This window comes from Bemisia tabaci, chromosome 10 (assembly GCF_918797505.1).
Source record: "Bemisia tabaci chromosome 10, PGI_BMITA_v3".
NCBI classification, from domain to species: Eukaryota; Metazoa; Arthropoda; class Insecta; order Hemiptera; family Aleyrodidae; genus Bemisia; species Bemisia tabaci.
The window spans coordinates 11,678,841-11,695,413 of record NC_092802.1 but is presented as its reverse complement, the minus strand read 5'-3'; the positions used below and the strand labels follow the sequence as shown (position 1 = coordinate 11,695,413).

Here is a 16,573-nt window from a genome sequence, read left to right as displayed (position 1 = left end):
TATATGTACATGCCGATCGCCGCGCCGATGGCTTCTCCTTTTCATCTCAAGTCCTCGTCATCATTGCTCTCTGCGCCGCGCCGTTCCAGGCCAAATTGCGTGTTTGGTTTCTCTCTTAACTCGACTAATTAAAGGTGCTGTCTCTTGTATCACTGAAAGGCGACAAAATTAAAAATTACTACACTCTCAGGAAATGAGAGATTTTGTCGCCTTTTCTCGTTTGTAATTTTTTTTTCTAAATCCGATATTTTTTTATACCTACATTTAAAAAAATTGCAAAATTTGCCGCCCTCTAGATTTGCCGCCATGGGCCGCGGCCCATGTGGCCACACCCTTAATCCGGACCTGTATGCACATAAATTAGAGAAGACACGTCTTTCAAAGGACTACGTGCAAAACGGGCCATTTGGGGCTCGGGGCGGATACCTTTGAGACTTGCCCTATTCATTCACCTAACAATGCCCCATCTTTTCCCAAAGTTCCAAGCCCCCCAAAAATTTTGGGGAGACGCGGCGGGGGGTCAAAGTTAAAAACCGGCAAAATTTTCGCGAATTTATTACTCGAAAACCAAGAAGTTTTCGAAAACGCGGTTTAAACGAGCGTGTTCAGCGTGACGAGAGCTTTCAGAAAATGTATAACATCATAGGGTTTTGTCAACTTCAGCTCGAGTTATCGCCTCCGAAGCGCCGGAACGCTCAAAAAAGACCCCTTATTTTTTCACGTTTGGGCCGATTTAAAAAAAAGCCATTTTTTTATTTTGATGAAAAACTGATATGTTGTTCCTGACTCTCTGTAGCCCCTCTGGCTCTTTACCGCATGCTGGGGAAATGTTTTGGTCGCGAGTTATAAGAGCGGAAAGCAGCGAAGGTCGGAAAATCGGCTATTTTAAACTGCGCGCGCGGCGTTGATCGGAGGGAAAACGTCCCCTCCCACTCAGTTCGGCGAATCACACTCCTCTGCCGACCTCGCATTGTTGCCGCATGTCTCCTGATCCGTCGCCGCGCGCAGTTTAAAATAGCCGATTTTCCCGACCTTCGCTGCTTTCCGCTCTTATAACTCGCGACCAAAACATTTCCCCAGCATGCGGTAAAGAGCCAGAGGGGCTACAGAGAGTCAGGAACAACATATCAGTTTTTCATCAAAATAAAAAAATGGCTTTTTTTTAAATCGGCCCAAACGTGAAAAAATAAGGGGTCTTTTTTGAGCGTTCCGGCGCTTCGGAGGCGATAACTCGAGCTGAAGTTGACAAAACCCTATGATGTTATACATTTTCTGAAAGCTCTCGTCACGCTGAACACGCTCGTTTAAACCGCGTTTTCGAAAACTTCTTGGTTTTCGAGTAATAAATTCGCGAAAATTTTGCCGGTTTTTAACTTTGACCCCCCGCCGCGTCTCCCCAAAATTTTTGGGGGGCTTGGAACTTTGGGAAAAGATGGGGCATTGTTAGGTGAATGAATAGGGCAAGTCTCAAAGGTATCCGCCCCGAGCCCCAAATGGCCCGTTTTGCACGTAGTCCTTTCAAAATTATTACCAGTGAATTACTCGAGATCAATCATGCAAAGCATGAAAAGATCTACTGTACATACATATCGATGGTGTATAAGTCGGCAATCACATAACTCGGTTTGCGACTTCGCAGACTTTCTGTCATACTTTATTACTTAAATACTGAAAAAAATAATATGTTGTTTTAGCACGTGGGATGTCAAAAATATGTCTGGTGATCCCAAGATGCTGCCTTTACTGCCCTTGTAGTTAATTTTACATCCTGTGAATGCAATGTCAACTGCGTGAGCAATCAAGGCAGCATCTTAGGATCATCAGACACTTATTGACATCGTAGGTGCTAAAACAGCATACCATTTTTTTTCAGTGAACAGAAATCAACTCAACGGCAATTCTTGAAAACTGCCGTGATTTTACTTCTCTGTGCGAAGAAAATTCTGCAAAAACTTCAATGGAATGATGTCAATTTGTTCTCCTTTATAAGAATAACATCGAGGCGGAGATTTTCAGACACCGCAAACCGGATAAGTGATTGCGGACTTACGCCATCGATATATGTTCTTTAAAAAAATTCGTCAGTTGTTTGGATTCTTGCTTGATTTAATTTCACATACATTGAGGACTGTGAGACTTTACGGTTGATCAGCAAAATACTACTTACATCATACTCGCGCAAGACCATTAACAATAAATCTGTGTTTTGCGGATCGTCATTCGCTTGAAGACATATAGACCACGTAGTCGGACTATGAGGCAGGGTAAATAAATACATAACTGTAGGGAATGCTGCAGGAATTGTCATTATGTCCTGGATGGATTCGATGAATGATTCTGTAACAGAATAAAAATTTAGTAATGCAAGTATCAAGTAGAGAGTGAAGGTAACTGCAGTTAAAAGACGATGTAAATACTTAAATATAGCGATTTCGGGACCACTCGCCCCACAAAATAATCACCCACAGTATAATTCGCCTACCCGCGCTATCGTGCTGAAGAAAAAACGCTGTATGATCCTTCAGGCGTTGCCATATTCCCCTCAATAAACACCGAATTTTCTGGAACTTTTTTGAATTTTTTGCTTAAAATTTTTCAGACGATTTTTTTCGCAATTTGATCTAAAATACCTGAAAATTTCAAGGGAAAATATGGGTAACTTTCCTAAAAAATATATTATTAATCTGGGTAAATTTGGCAACTATCGGATGTTCATACGGCGTTTTTCCTTAGCACGGCAGCACGACTCTTGACTCATTGCATTTAGGCCCCCACGCATTAATGCAAACATGACTTTTTGCAAAGCGGAAGTTTTCACCGGCATGTATTTTACGTTACCCCCGAAAGTCGTAGGGGAGTTCGAGTTATGAGATGAGGGTGAACATGATTTAAAAGTATAGTTTCCAGCCATTCAGACGTAATCGCGAAAATTTTTCCCTCCTTGAATATTACTGAATATTTAAGGAAATTACGTGTGCCGTAATCAATCTGGACATAGGTTTTATGACCTCCCCCCCGCTCCCGCCATGAAACACGCTCGAGTAGGACAAGAGCGCAAATTTAAAAAATCCCGCCAAACACTGTAAACGGCAAAGCCCAATCAGAGCCGGTCTTCGCTAACCAATCACCAGCGACATCCACATAACCTCAAACCTCCATCTTATATTTACATTTCACCAAATTCCTAAAACTGATAACGCCACATCTCCAGAATGCCGTAATGAGAAGTTGTAAGAAGGTAAAATTTACTCTCTATTTTAATTATCCTGTTACTATTCCACGTTTCAAATTTATTTCAGTCTCAGGACAAGCGATTTCCAATAACATTCTCACACACATTTTTACCTACCCAATGCTCTCTAAGTCCTTGATCAGAACAACCTCAAGTTCTGCGTGTTTTCTTGAAAGGTGAGACTCAATGGCATAAAGGAACTGATCTTTCAAAAATAGTTGTTCTCTAATTGTACACGATTTTAGTGGTGTATTAGACTCCAATTAGTTAATCTCTGTTCTGATTTGCAGGTAGCTCACCATGCATTCCGACTCTCAACCCAGAAGCAGGGGATTATCTCCAGAGCGTTGCAAGCAGCAAGTTGCGTCGGCTGGTAAAGACAAAATTCGAGAAATGCTACTAATTCAATTAGAGGAACTGGAGATGCTGACCTCCATGTTTCCCAACTCAGGTGAATTAACCGTTACAGACCAATCTGTGATCGCCGACATCAATCAATTTGTAGAATGTAAATCATCCACAGTTCCTCTACATCTGGAGTACATAATTAATTTAAATTTAGATGATCTCAAGCTTGAGCTGTGCGCTAATTTGCCAAGCTTTTACCCAGAGACTGAACCTAGTGTTTTCGTTCGTAGTGACCAATTGAATAGGACTCATCAAACCCGATTGAATTCGGATGTCAAGGACTACGTAGCATCTCTAGAGAGAGGTGAGATTTGCATTTGCTCAATTGTGATATGGCTACAAGAAAATGCAGCCAATTATCACCAGAAGATTGCTTCCCCAAAGAAAGAAAACTTGAAAGAGAGTAGGGAATCGTTTTCTCGGCTGTGGATATACTCGCACCATATTTACAATAAGACGAAGCGGAAAGAAATATTAGAGCAAGCACTTGATCGCAATCTCAGTGGCTTTTGTCTGCCCGGAAAGCCAGGGATTATCTGCGTGGAAGGACCATCGTCAGGCTGCAGTGAGTGGTGGCAAACGGTAAGACATTAATTAAACCCGTCAAAATTCGTATTAAGTTTGAATGAGCTATTTTTACAATCATGTTGCATTGTAGATATGGCTTGGAATGATTCAGTACCTCAAGCATGATGACCAAGTTGTATGAGGCGTAATACATGTCTTGATAGCTGAAACATAATGTCTGCCCTGCTGACAAAAGGGAACAAGCACATTCAGGTAGGGCTAGAAAAGCATTTGATTGTATGGGCGATTGATTGCAGAGCACAGTTACGCCCCAATACAGAGAGTATGGAAGGTTAGAGGTCCGATTTAATGCTAAGAAATTGAAACAGAGGTGCTTGCTGGCAACGTACGCAACTACTATTTTCTATTGTTTTCCAGTGACTGGTGGCAAGTATGTTGCTGCCGGACCACCTCCACGTAGGCAATTTTTCATACATCGTCTGTTAGCAACTCTCGCCTGGCCAATTAGCGCAGTAATATGGGGAATCCGGCTGGCCTTGAACTCTCGCGCCAGCGTATGCAACTTCTTGCTCACGGCTCAACTTCTGTTTCAATTCCTTCCTATCCAGTCGGAGCCCTCCTGACCTAATGTTGGGAGGGCAACAATAAGACCAGTGTAGAATAGCACAACAAGTTTAAATTCAGGGTTACCACGGTCAGGGAATTCAGGGAAAACCTGGAAAAGTCAGGGGAAAAAAAAGTGCTCTAGAAAACCTGGAAAAGTCAGGGAATTTCACCAAAAACAGCTAAAAGTCAGGGAAAAATTGGCAAATTTCACGAGTTGCTTAAAATCTTTCTTTTTTCGGTTTTGAACGAAGAAATTCAACTACTACCGATGACTAACCACTAACCATTTAATTTTCTTCTTTAAAGTAATTCGAGTGTCTAGGATTATTGCAAATGTAAAGCATCAAAGTTCTTGAAAAAATAAACCATTTGAAGCTCACTTTAAAAATAGGTGTATCCTGGGAAGGGGAAGATAAATAGAGGAATGAACACCAGGGAAAACCCTTTTTTTTAGAGTGTTTCTTTAAAAGAACAATCGTTCAAAAGTTTTCATTTCTAAAACAATTATTGGGTTGCTCAAGGAAGTTAAAAGCATCAAAATTAAAGGAAAAAGTTAACAACTCTTTTTGTATTTCCAAATATTCTACAATTAATTTCTGACTCCTTAGCTTATTATTAGCGCATATTAGATGCGATGGTAGCTAGCAAGGTGTAAATTTGACTGTGCGATCATGGCGCGCGTTCTCTAAGGTCAGAGAATTGCTCAATTTTTTCTCGGGAAAACCTGGGAAAGTCAGGGAAAATCATTTCCAAATTTTTGTGGCAACCCTGTATTATAATCGCTCGTGAAATTATTGTAAATATTTCAGAAAATCTGTGCGTATCTTTTAAAAAATATTACTTGCAATTGAAGCATTAAATGGTTTGCAACGCTGCAATCGAGGTAAATAAGCTCCATTTCGCGTGGAATGAACCATCGATATTTGAGTTCGTTTACGGCAGGCGTAACATACAACTATTTGACCACGGGTGTACGCATGTTGCAGCTCCGCCGGATTGAAGGCGCGTCAAACTGCGAAGATGTCCTGACTCTCACCGCCCTGCCGACCCTCGCGAGCGGGACGAACGCTAAAATCGCTGCGACACTTAGACAACGCGTCATTATTTATGACTCCCTTCTAATTTTCACCATAAAAAACGAAAGTAACTAACCTAATAGCTACGATTTAGAATCAGGGACCGTGGTTTTTTTTTCGGTAAAAATGAAAAAGGAAAATAGGACTGAATAAAATATCGCGACGAAATTTCCCGTGATTTCAATTATAATCGTTCGTAAAATTATTGTTAATTTTTCAGAGAATCTGTGCGTATCTTTTAAAAAATATTAATTGAAATTGAAGCATTAAATGTGGTTTGCAACGTTGCAATCGAGGTAAATAAGCTCCATTTCGCGTGGAATGAACCATCGATATTTGAGTTCGTTTACGGCAGGCGTAACATACAACTATTTGACCACGGGTGTACGCATGTTGCAGCTCCGCCGGATTGAAGGCGCGTCAAACTGCGAAGATGTCTTGACTCTTCACCGCCCTGCCGACCCACGCTAGCGGGACGATCGCTAAAATCGCTGCGACACTTAGACAACGCGTCATTATTTATGACTCCCTTCTAATTTTCAACGAATAAAAGAAAAGTAACTATCCTAATAGCTACGATTTAGAATCAGGGACCATGGTTTTTTTTTCGGTAAAATGAAATTAAGGAAAATAGGACTGAATAAAATATCGCGACGAAATTTCCCGTGATTTTAATTACAGGGTTGCCAAGGTCAGGGAATTCAGGGAAACCTGGAAAAGTCAAGGGAAAAAAGTGCTCTGGAAAACCTGGAATAGTCAGGGAATTTGACCAAAAACAGCTAAAAGTCAGGGAAAAATTGGCAATTTTCACGAGTTGCTTATTTTTTTCGGTTTTGAACGAAGAAATATCAACTACTACCGATGTCTAACCACTAACCGTATAATTTTCTTCTTTAAAGTTATTCAAGTGTCTAGGATTATTGCAAACGCAAAGCATCAAAGTTCTTGAAAAAACAAACCATTTGAAGCTCACTTTAAAAATAGGTGTTTGAAATATCCTGGGAAGGGAAAGATAAATAGAGAAACGAACACCAGGGAAGACCCTTTTTTTAGAGTGTTTCTTCAAAAGAACAAGCGTTCAAAAGTTTTCATTTCTTAAACAATTATTGGGTTGCTCAAGAAAGTCCAAAGCATCAAAATTAAAAGAAAAAGTTAACAACCCTTTTTGTATTTCCAAATGTTCTACAATTAATTTCTGACTCCTTAGCTTAAGCACGTTTCAAATGAGACGCTATATTAGTGCGATGGTAGCTAGCAAGGTGTAAATTTGGGTGTGCGATCATGGCGCGCGTTCTCAAAGGTCAGGGAATTTCTCAATTTTTCGTCAGGGAAAACCTGGGAAAGTCAGGGAAAATCATTTCCAAATTTTTGTGGCAACCCTGTAAATTCCATTGTTGCATGTTCAATATAAACGGCATAACCCTCTTAGTCAAATATCTTAACTAACACCATCCTCTGACAAAAAAACACACCAATGCCTCTTCTATCTTATATGTACTAGTTAGAAATGCACAAAATTGCACAAGTTGTTCTATAGGAGTGGATATTTTGCATTCGAGACACTGAGCCGCAGCTTTTTCCAGCACATTCATTTAGTAAACTCAAAGCTGTCAAAAATTAAAGTAAAAAGTTTTGTAGTTTAACCATCATCAGTTTTCAGTATCCTTCCATTGAACACCTGCTCTGTGCCTCGTTTGTTTTCAAATGAAGGCCCTTACCTTTACATAATTTGTGGCTAAAGACAAAATATTTTTCATTGCTCTCATTTCAGATCAGAAATATGACATGGCAGAGAATTATGTGCAAAAAGGTGGAGGAAGAAGTTATCGGGTCATGGCAAGACTTGGACTCTCATCGGAAATTCGGAAAATTTCAGGAAGTATCATTTGTCAATGAGAACGCAACAAGCAAAGATCAAGGCAAGCACATGAACATGGGTGACTTCTATCGCTACTTGCAAGAACACGACTGCGGAGAAGTTTTCAAGGATTACTTCGGCATTGATGGCAGATCTGGAGACGCATAGTTGAATAATAATGCTCCGTGTCAAGGATGAAAGACAAGTAAACATCAATTTATCCATTTTCAACTATTTTCTTCTGAGTTCTGTCTAGATGAAGCTGGAAAATGTTTGAATGTTTTTTAAATGGGGGCCATGTGAACTCGAGAGTCACTCAAGATTAAGCCGAAAAATGAGTTGCTCTCCTATGTAACGTTAAACTGAGTAGTTGACTTTTTGTCTTGTAAGTTTTGGACTTTTATGTTGAGCATTTCGAACTTTACTGAATTTTCGAATTAATTGCCGTAAAAAAAAAAAAAAAAAAAAATCCACTTTTTTTTATTTTCCTTGTTCTGAAAGTTTTGTAGAAGCAGCTTTAGTAGTCAAACCAATACGTATCAATTTTGTTTGTGTACATTAGACTCTCTTTCTTGGTCAAATCATCACCTGAAATACTCTTTGAATGTTTGGCCGATATATTTCCTTCGCAAATATTTTCATTCAGGACAGAAGTAAGGAGATAAATGCACTAAGAAAAAGTGATGCTAAAAGTTCGTTTTTCTGAAAGTTGTCAAGGAAATGTTACTGATCTTGGCGCTTTGGTTCTAACCAGTGTAAAATAAAAACAATATTTTAGTAAGGGGTTGATTTCAGGAATTTTCGTTGCGAGAATCGTGGTATACATGAAATTTTGATGAAAGAAACATGTATTAGAATGTCCAAATTCGTATTTCGTCTACCAGACCATTATTCCTAAATTTTTCAGAATTTCCCAAAATTTTGTGATTTTGGGAATTTTCTGAAAATTTTAGATTCTCCTGAAATGTTAAGATTTCCAAAAAATTTCGGGTTTCCCCGAGATTCTGAGGACTTTTACTAAAAATTTCAACCTGGGAGGGCAAAGAAAAAATTCAGAAGTATCGAAACTAAAACAATAAATTCACAATAGTAACCAGAAAAAAAAAAATTACTTAAATAATGCCCACAGGATTCTATGAGGACTAGTTTATACAAACAGTTATGTACTGTTTAATTTGTAACATCTTCTCCTTTGAGAGACGTTTGTAACGAATAGTACAAGGAAATGCTCAAATGTTTTTGCGAGTAATTCGAAGAGAGTAAATTTAACTTTTAGAAGGTCATAATATAATTGTAATAGCTCTGTGAGCAGTTAGTTAATTTTTGAGCCATAAAATAAGGAATGAAATGCAGTTGCATTTTGCATCAATGTAAGATTAATTTAAAAAATGATTTCAATAATTATGCTGTTTGGGCAGAGGCCCAAAATAAAATAAAAATGAGAAAAGAAATTCCAGGGGGAAATTGTCGTGACGCGTAAAATTTCCCATTTGTCCGTAGTTTATCATTCATTATATGAATAATTGAGTCAAAGAAAAAGTTCTTCCCCGAATTTGGGGCTCCCAAAACGAACAAAGTATTGCATTTTGGTCTTATTTTATCGAGTATGTCATGAATATCTTGTAAAGAGCTCCCTATATTAACGAATCCCACTTGATGGGTTAACAATTCTAAATCAATTTCGTAAGATTTTTGTACATTAAAATAATAGTCACATGGGTTATCAGACGCGAAAAGCATTTTTTCGCGTCACAATTAATTCTTTAACATGATTAAAAATTTCAACAAGGGACATTCTGGAAATATATTGCGCCAATTTTAACGCCTGTCATAAACTCTTCTGATCATCGGGCATCCAACGGAAACTAGATTCTAACCATAAATGTGAATCAAAAAACCTTGCAAGTGGAGTTACCACAGTGGACATCACCATCCTCAGTATTTGCTCCCCCTTGTGCCTTGTTTGCTGCTGTCGGGCGGGTTGTATCGCGTTGTTTTCATCTCCGTTCCTTCCATTTGGTCCAACTGACACGCCTTCCTGTCCTATATGACCGCGTTTGTCTGAGATTCGCCAATCTTTGGACTTTATTCAGTTTCTCTCTGTGTTTCTTTGCCAAACCGGGTTACCATACAGGTGCTGCATACAAAAGAACTTGGTTCATCACGGTGGAGTTAAGTTTTCGCTTTCTCTCCATAGGACCCTTCAAGTTGCGTGTGTAGTTTGCGTTCTACTTTTTTCGCCATCTTGATGGCTCCTCTTTTTTCAACCCTCGTAGCCACCTCGTTCAGTTTTATTCTGCTGACTTCTTCTTCTAAGCTCACCGCCTCTTCTGCTATGCAGGTGGGTTTCCGGCTAGAGCTCCAGCACTGTTCCCGCTGACTGTAATATATGACTTCGTTTGTCTAAGGTTCGCCAATCTTTGGACTTTATTTAGTTTCTCCCTGTGTTTCTTTGCCAAACCGGGGTACCATATAGGTGCTGCATAAAGGAGAACTGGATTTATCACGGTGGAGTAAAGGTTTCGCTTTCTCTCCTTAGGGCCCTTCAAATTGCGTGTGATGTCCGTCAGCTTTCCACATAACTGTTTCGCTTTTTGGGTCGCATACTCAACGTGATGTCCAAATGATGGTTTGTCATCGACCATGACCCCTAGGTACTTGATGCTCGTACTGAAGCTGACTTGTACGCCTGCTACTCTGACGTTAAGTTGGTCACTCTTCACCTCCCTCTTTGGGCTGATAAATAGAGCTGGCGTATTTTTTCCCGCGAACGTGCAACCCAGCCTCTCGACCTTGGCCTCTACTTCTCGTATCAGGGCATTACAGGTGTCCTCTAGCTCGTACTGAAGCCGGGGCTCGTAAGCCACAGATGAGATAGATGAAAGAAAAGTGTAGGTAAGTATGAACACGAGTCGGTTTAAGGTTCAATAGCGGAGCAAAGACCTTGAAGCACATGACTAAAGACGAATTATAATCTAAAAAACACTAGATGGGGCCGAAGCCCCACCTTTTTAGAATGATGATGAAAACTTATATCACGTATCTCTAGGAGACGGCAAAAGACTGAATGACGGCCGGGCCCCCACTCCCCAGGCAATGCCAATTGCCCTCTCCCCACTGGCCGACAGCCCGTAGAGAGAGACCAATCAACGTGCCCTGGGACCAGAGGGACCAAACCACGCGTTATTCAAATTATAAGTCGGGAGACCGGGTTACAGGGTTATCGGTCTAAATTTGGTCGAAGCCGGTTTCGGCAGGAGAGCCAGCCTTCCTATCTTCCGCTGGTCCGGGAAAGATTTCTCTTCTAGGCACTGTCGAGGTTGTTTTGAAAATACCGAGTGAAAAGTGGAGCACGGATCAAGATTATGAAATTTATTATTGAATTACATTCTTGTTGGAGATGGCTTGGCATGCTTTACTCGACTGACTAACTGCGCACTGCAAGTCCGACGGATGCGGTTCCAAAATGCTGCGCTTGCATTGCAGCTCAATGTTGCGCGATTGGCGTGAATGAATTGCATTATTAGTTCCGTCAGGCACTTGTTGTATAGCTCCAGCAAATTTTCGGGTCAACCTAACCTAACCTAACCTAACCTAACCTGTCACAGGCGGGGATACTGACCACTATACTACCGAGGACCTAACCTAACCTAACCTAACCTAACCTAACCTAACCTAACCTAACCTAACCTAACCATTGGTGATATGGCATTATTCCACTACAACATAACACTTCAAATCAATTCGGATCCAAATCTCGGAGGACTGATGTACTTTCTCCTGGTTAATCTGCGCATTGATTTGTTAGTACCAGTGGTTTGAGTGTCGGTCGAGAAAGAGAATATGTCGAATTCGCTTCATTTGGACGCGAAATAAACGGCAGGGCACTACCAGAATACAGAATACGTAAAGTCACGTACTCATCCCGTTCAGGACGTTTTCTGTGCTGCTCTTTCTTCCTACGGCAACTTTCTCAATAAAGCCCCCAAAATATTGCGTCAGTTCGTTTCCGGTAAAACCCACGATGTCAGAATATTCGGGGTCCGTCGGAAGATCAACTGCGGCATTCGCCCCTGAAAAAAAGCCCGAGAGAGGGAGCCGCGTTATACCTGTTGCACAACGGAATCCGTAAAGTCTCGTACTCATCCCGTTCAGGACGTTTTCTGTGCTGCTCTTTCTTCCTACGGCAACTTTCTCAATGAAGCCCCCAAAATATCGTGTCAGTTCGTTTCCGGTAAAACCCACGATGTCAGAATATTCGGGGTCCATCGGAAGATCAATTGCGGCATTCGCCCCTGAAAAAAAGCCCGAGAGAGGGAGCCGTGTTATACCTGTTGTACAACAGAAGCGTATTTGTCGGGTATATGTCTATTTTCGCGGCCATATACCCAACTTCCCCCGGGGACGTTAATCTTATGGATATTTCTGGCCCCGATACTAAGATAAACTGCGATATTAATCCAGTAGTCGCGGCCGATTAAGTGCCGGCCAACAGGCTTTCTAGAAACCCATTTCCCGTAGCATTCCCGGAGGAGACTAGTGATGTAGCATCTACATGTACTCCTCCGGAAGGTGCAGAGGTGGATGCAATGGAAGTGGTCGCCGTGGGTGCCGATAATGTAGGTCCCAGATCGGCTGCGAACCAGGACGCTATCAATATCTTCTTCAACTTCTCGGATAGGACGTAATCTAGGGGGGGGGGGGGTGCTGAAAGAGATCAGGGGCTAGGAGGGCGAAATCTGCGGGGGGTGAAGGGGTCGAAAAAAAATTAGTCAAGAAAACATTACTCACAGATCTGAGCAGTATAAAAACAAGAAACACAATAATTTATAAATTATAGGGACTTTCAAAGAAATAAGTTCTGGAATCGTTATAAATTTAGATGTTAAATACTGATGAGATCTGATAATTTCGTGAAGTAGATTAAAATAAATAGAATTAATGGTCTGAACGAAACTTCTTTCTTCCGGAATAGAGTATTGCCCTACTAATATACGCTCAAATTTGTGTACAATATGTGAGTCTCTTAAGTATTCAAATTGTGATAACAATCTAATTAAAGAGAAAACACATGAATATGGTTGAAAAATGTGCCCCATACAAATATTATTTCAGGTAATTTCATTACTTATAAACCAACTTCGAACTGGGTATTTTTTGTTTTGCTTCTTTAGTTTTAATATTAGTTTGGGTCTAGGATTACGGTAATTGGCGTTCCTTAGTCTGTGAATATATTTATTCAGTCGAGTATTAATACCGATTGCTTGTTTGGGAAGATGTAACTTCTTGACAACAGGTCTTAAAGTTTGAAGAAAAAACTTACCATTTTTTTCAGGTAGATATATTATTTTAAAAAATTGAATCGTTGGGTCAGTATTCGTATGGTGTGGTACTCGAACAAAAGTGTTCGAAGTGAGGAAATCTAAGTTTCGTGGTTGAAGCGCTGAAATATTAAGATTTGAGAAAGCTAAGTCTCAAGAAAGAGAAACTGGGAAAAAAAAACCACTAAGTCACAGGATTTGTAAACACGTTTGGAGGCAGTTGGAGAGAAGAGAGATGAGCACGGCTCTTGAAAAAACAGAATAGAATTTTCATAAAGCTCCGAGCTTTCTTCCCGTGCCGCCGGCACAGGAAAGCCGAAAAACCAAGCGGGGACGCTACTTCAATATTAAACTTCCATCGCCTTGCTAAGGCGCAGGGATACAACTATTTGAACTCCCCGGAACGCGTGAGGTATGACGCCTCATTTGAAGGCGTTTTCGAATCTTCTGTATTTACATGACGAGATTTTCCAATTTTTTTTGCATTATATTGTAGGTTTGAGTTCCTTTATTATTTAGTTAAATTATTCCTGCTTCCTAATTCTTAATTATTCTGCAACAATTATCTTTTTGCGAAGTACAATCCTGGAAAAAAAAAAACACTAAGTCACAGGCTTTGTAAACACGTTTGGAGGCAGTTGGAGAGAAGAGAGATGAGCACGGCTCTTGAAAAAACACTAAGTCACATGCTTTGAAAGGGTCGAACTCGTCCCAATCTGTTACATGACGGTTCCAAAGGTGCTCTGGAGGGGGGGGGGGGGTGCTCGGGTCAAGCTCGTACACTGACGGCAGCGGTGACGGCGCGGGAGGGGGAGTCCGCGGGAAGAACCGCTCGAACCCGAACTCGTGTAAAGGGTCTTCCGACCACCACGGATTGGCTGGCGGCGGAGACTGAGGTGGGATCGGAGAACAGGGTACCAAAGGCTCGGGCAATCTTAAGAAGGGCGGATAGCCTCGAGAAGGGAGCCTTGGGGAGGGCGGGGGGAACCGTGGAAGGCCTGGCATGGGAGACGGCGCTTCGTAACCCGCAGGACGCGCAATCTTGCCTTGATTTGCCAAGTAATATTTGTACTCCAATTGAGCTAGAGAAATACGGTATAGTTGATGAATAGTGAATTGTACTGGTCCTGGAGGTGGTGGGTCAATCTGATTTTGGAAAAGTTGCCAAAGATGGTGAACGGACAAACCTATTCCGACGGATTGAGGGTATGGGCCCTGACAAGTAACCGATACGGTATACAGGGTGATCCAAAAGTCCCTTCCACCCCCTCTAACTTTTTACCTAATTGAGATAAAGATTTGAAACTTGGGGGATATTCCTAGGTCAAAGGGAGCTACTTTTCGGCCCCCCTAAAATTTTCAGGGGGGCCCCCCTTGGGGGGGGCAACGGCCCCCAACTTTAAATTTTCAAATGGGAAGACCCCCTTTGTGATAGCTCGTTCGAAAGAGCATAAAAAAAGAAAACTTTTCGCGCAAACCCGAAGTCAATATCTCAAACCGTTTCAAAATGGCGGCCGGTTAAAGTTCAAAATGGCCGAAAATTGGCACCTCTGCTATTTGCACATGGATTTGCGCGAAAATCGGTATGTTGGGGTATTTTGACACGAGAAAAACGAATTTGACGTTAGATTTTCAAAAAAACCGAAATTTCCAAAATGGCCGCCGGTTAAAGTTCAAAATGACCAAAAATTTATTTTTTTATAAATCTAAGTTCAAGTTTGTTTATCTTATGCCAAAATACTCTCAAATTCCAAGTTTTAAGGCAAATCCATCAGGAAAAAACCAAGGTGAAAATTTTCGGCCATCTTAAACTTTAACCGGCGGCCATTTTGGAAATTTTAGTTTTTTTGAAAATCTAACGTCAAATTCGTTTTTCTCGTGTCAAAATACCCCTACATACCGATTTTCGCGCAAATCCATCGACAAATAACCGGTGTGAAATTTCGGCCATTTTGAACTTTAACCGGCCGCCATTTTGAAACGGTTTGAGATATTGACTTCGGGTTTGCGCGAAAAGTTTTCTTTTTTTATGCTCTTTCGAACGAGCTATCACAAAGGGGGTCTTCCCATTTGAAAATTTAAAGTTGGGGGCCGTTGCCCCCCCAAGGGGGCCCCCCTGAAAATTTTAGGGGGCCAAAAAGTAGCTCCCTTTGACCTAGGAATATCCCCCAAGTTTCAAATCTTTACCTCAATTAGGTAAAAAGTTAGAGGGGGTGGAAGGGACTTTTGGATCACCCTGTATTCTTCTCCGGTTAAGCCTGCTTTCTGTATTGCTTTCTGGCGGCGAAGACTGTGGTGGGACGGGAGAGCAGGGCACCAAAGGCCCAGGCATTCTCAGCAAGTAGTCCAGTCAAACTAGACCAAAAAAGGGGTCTACCTTGCAAATTTTGCGAAAAACTTTCTGACACATGTTTCCTATGTGTTTTTTAGCGCTGAATCCGAATCTGAACTTTGCTACCTTCGATTTTTGCCGCTAAAGCCGCCATCTTGAAAAAACGTTGCCAAATCTCATTTTTTGTCCAAAAATCGCTAATAACTCGTTCCCTGTGCGTCGGACGGCAAAATGAGTTATTTGCAGAATGAAAGTACATAAAATTTTGGTTTAGAATCATGTATCAAAATTATGATAACATGCGTATACCATCCGCCAGAGCGCGCTGAAAATAGCGGGAAATTTGAAAAAATCGCAATTTTTTGCGGTTTTCTCAAATATCTTTTTTCTTAGCGGTTTTTCGGGAAAAATGGTTACCACAGAAATTAAAGTAGACAAAAAATGCTACCAGAATCACTCTTAGTTTTTACACTAGCGATACTTTTAACGGGAACTAGGAGCGCTTGAAGTCGGAGACTCGCACGGCCGAAATCGGCTGTAGCGCCGCATCACGGTTCTACCTTATAAGGACCGTTTTATGGTTTCCCTAACGTTTAATTTTGCTTTAAGGCATTACATCTCGCTTATAATTAGTAAAATTACAGATTTCACCCCTTTTGGCATCCCTTCTCCCAGCCCCCACCCCTCCCCCCACGCTCCCTCAAAGAACAGCGTACAATCATTTCCACTGCATTTTTATCCGACGAAACGCTATTTTGCAGTTTTAGTAGTTTTAAAATGTCAGAATATCACTATTGAGCCCATCTCTCCGTCCTTCATTTCCTCCATACCTCGTACTATTATAATAAGGCAGTTTTCATTCGCTAAATCTTCATGAACCTGGAGGAAGAAAGAGGTAAAAGTTACCCCAACGGTAATTTGAGCTGACCAAAAAGTATGCGCATTCAAACTTTATAGTTAGAAATGCTGTCATACTCGTAATATTCTAAATAATAGGTATCGCATTCTAAATACTTGGAACAAAAACTACAATATGTTACGCGCGTGCATGACAGCATCATTAGGTTAAAACTTTTCACTCTTTTACTCTCCTCGTAGGTAAAGCTAAATAAAATCATGAACAACTTGTTTCGGCTTGAACACACTACAAGCTAGAGCGTAAGATGGTTTTATTAATTACTCGTATTTACAAATTTTAACGAAACTGATTTA

General features: G+C 40.9%; 2 protein-coding genes across 4 annotated transcripts in view; one reads left to right on the top strand and one right to left on the bottom strand.

Moving 5' to 3' along the window:
* Window positions 1–16,573, bottom strand: part of LOC109044678 (uncharacterized) — a 52,623-nt gene that overhangs the window by 11,509 nt on the left and 24,541 nt on the right. For all 3 annotated transcript variants that reach the window (XM_072305024.1, XM_072305025.1, XM_019062501.2), the window contains exon 3: window positions 2,168–2,337. In XM_072305024.1, coding sequence (XP_072161125.1) covers window positions 2,168–2,337 — 170 coding nt within the window. The remainder of the gene's footprint in view (window positions 1–2,167; window positions 2,338–16,573) is intronic.
* On the top strand, window positions 3,125–7,939 carry LOC109044679 (RWD domain-containing protein 2A). The gene is made up of 3 exons (XM_019062502.2): window positions 3,125–3,238; window positions 3,523–4,222; window positions 7,622–7,939. Exons 2-3 carry the CDS (start codon window positions 3,533–3,535, stop codon window positions 7,874–7,876), a joined length of 945 nt encoding a protein of 314 aa, XP_018918047.2. The 5' UTR covers window positions 3,125–3,238; window positions 3,523–3,532; the 3' UTR covers window positions 7,877–7,939.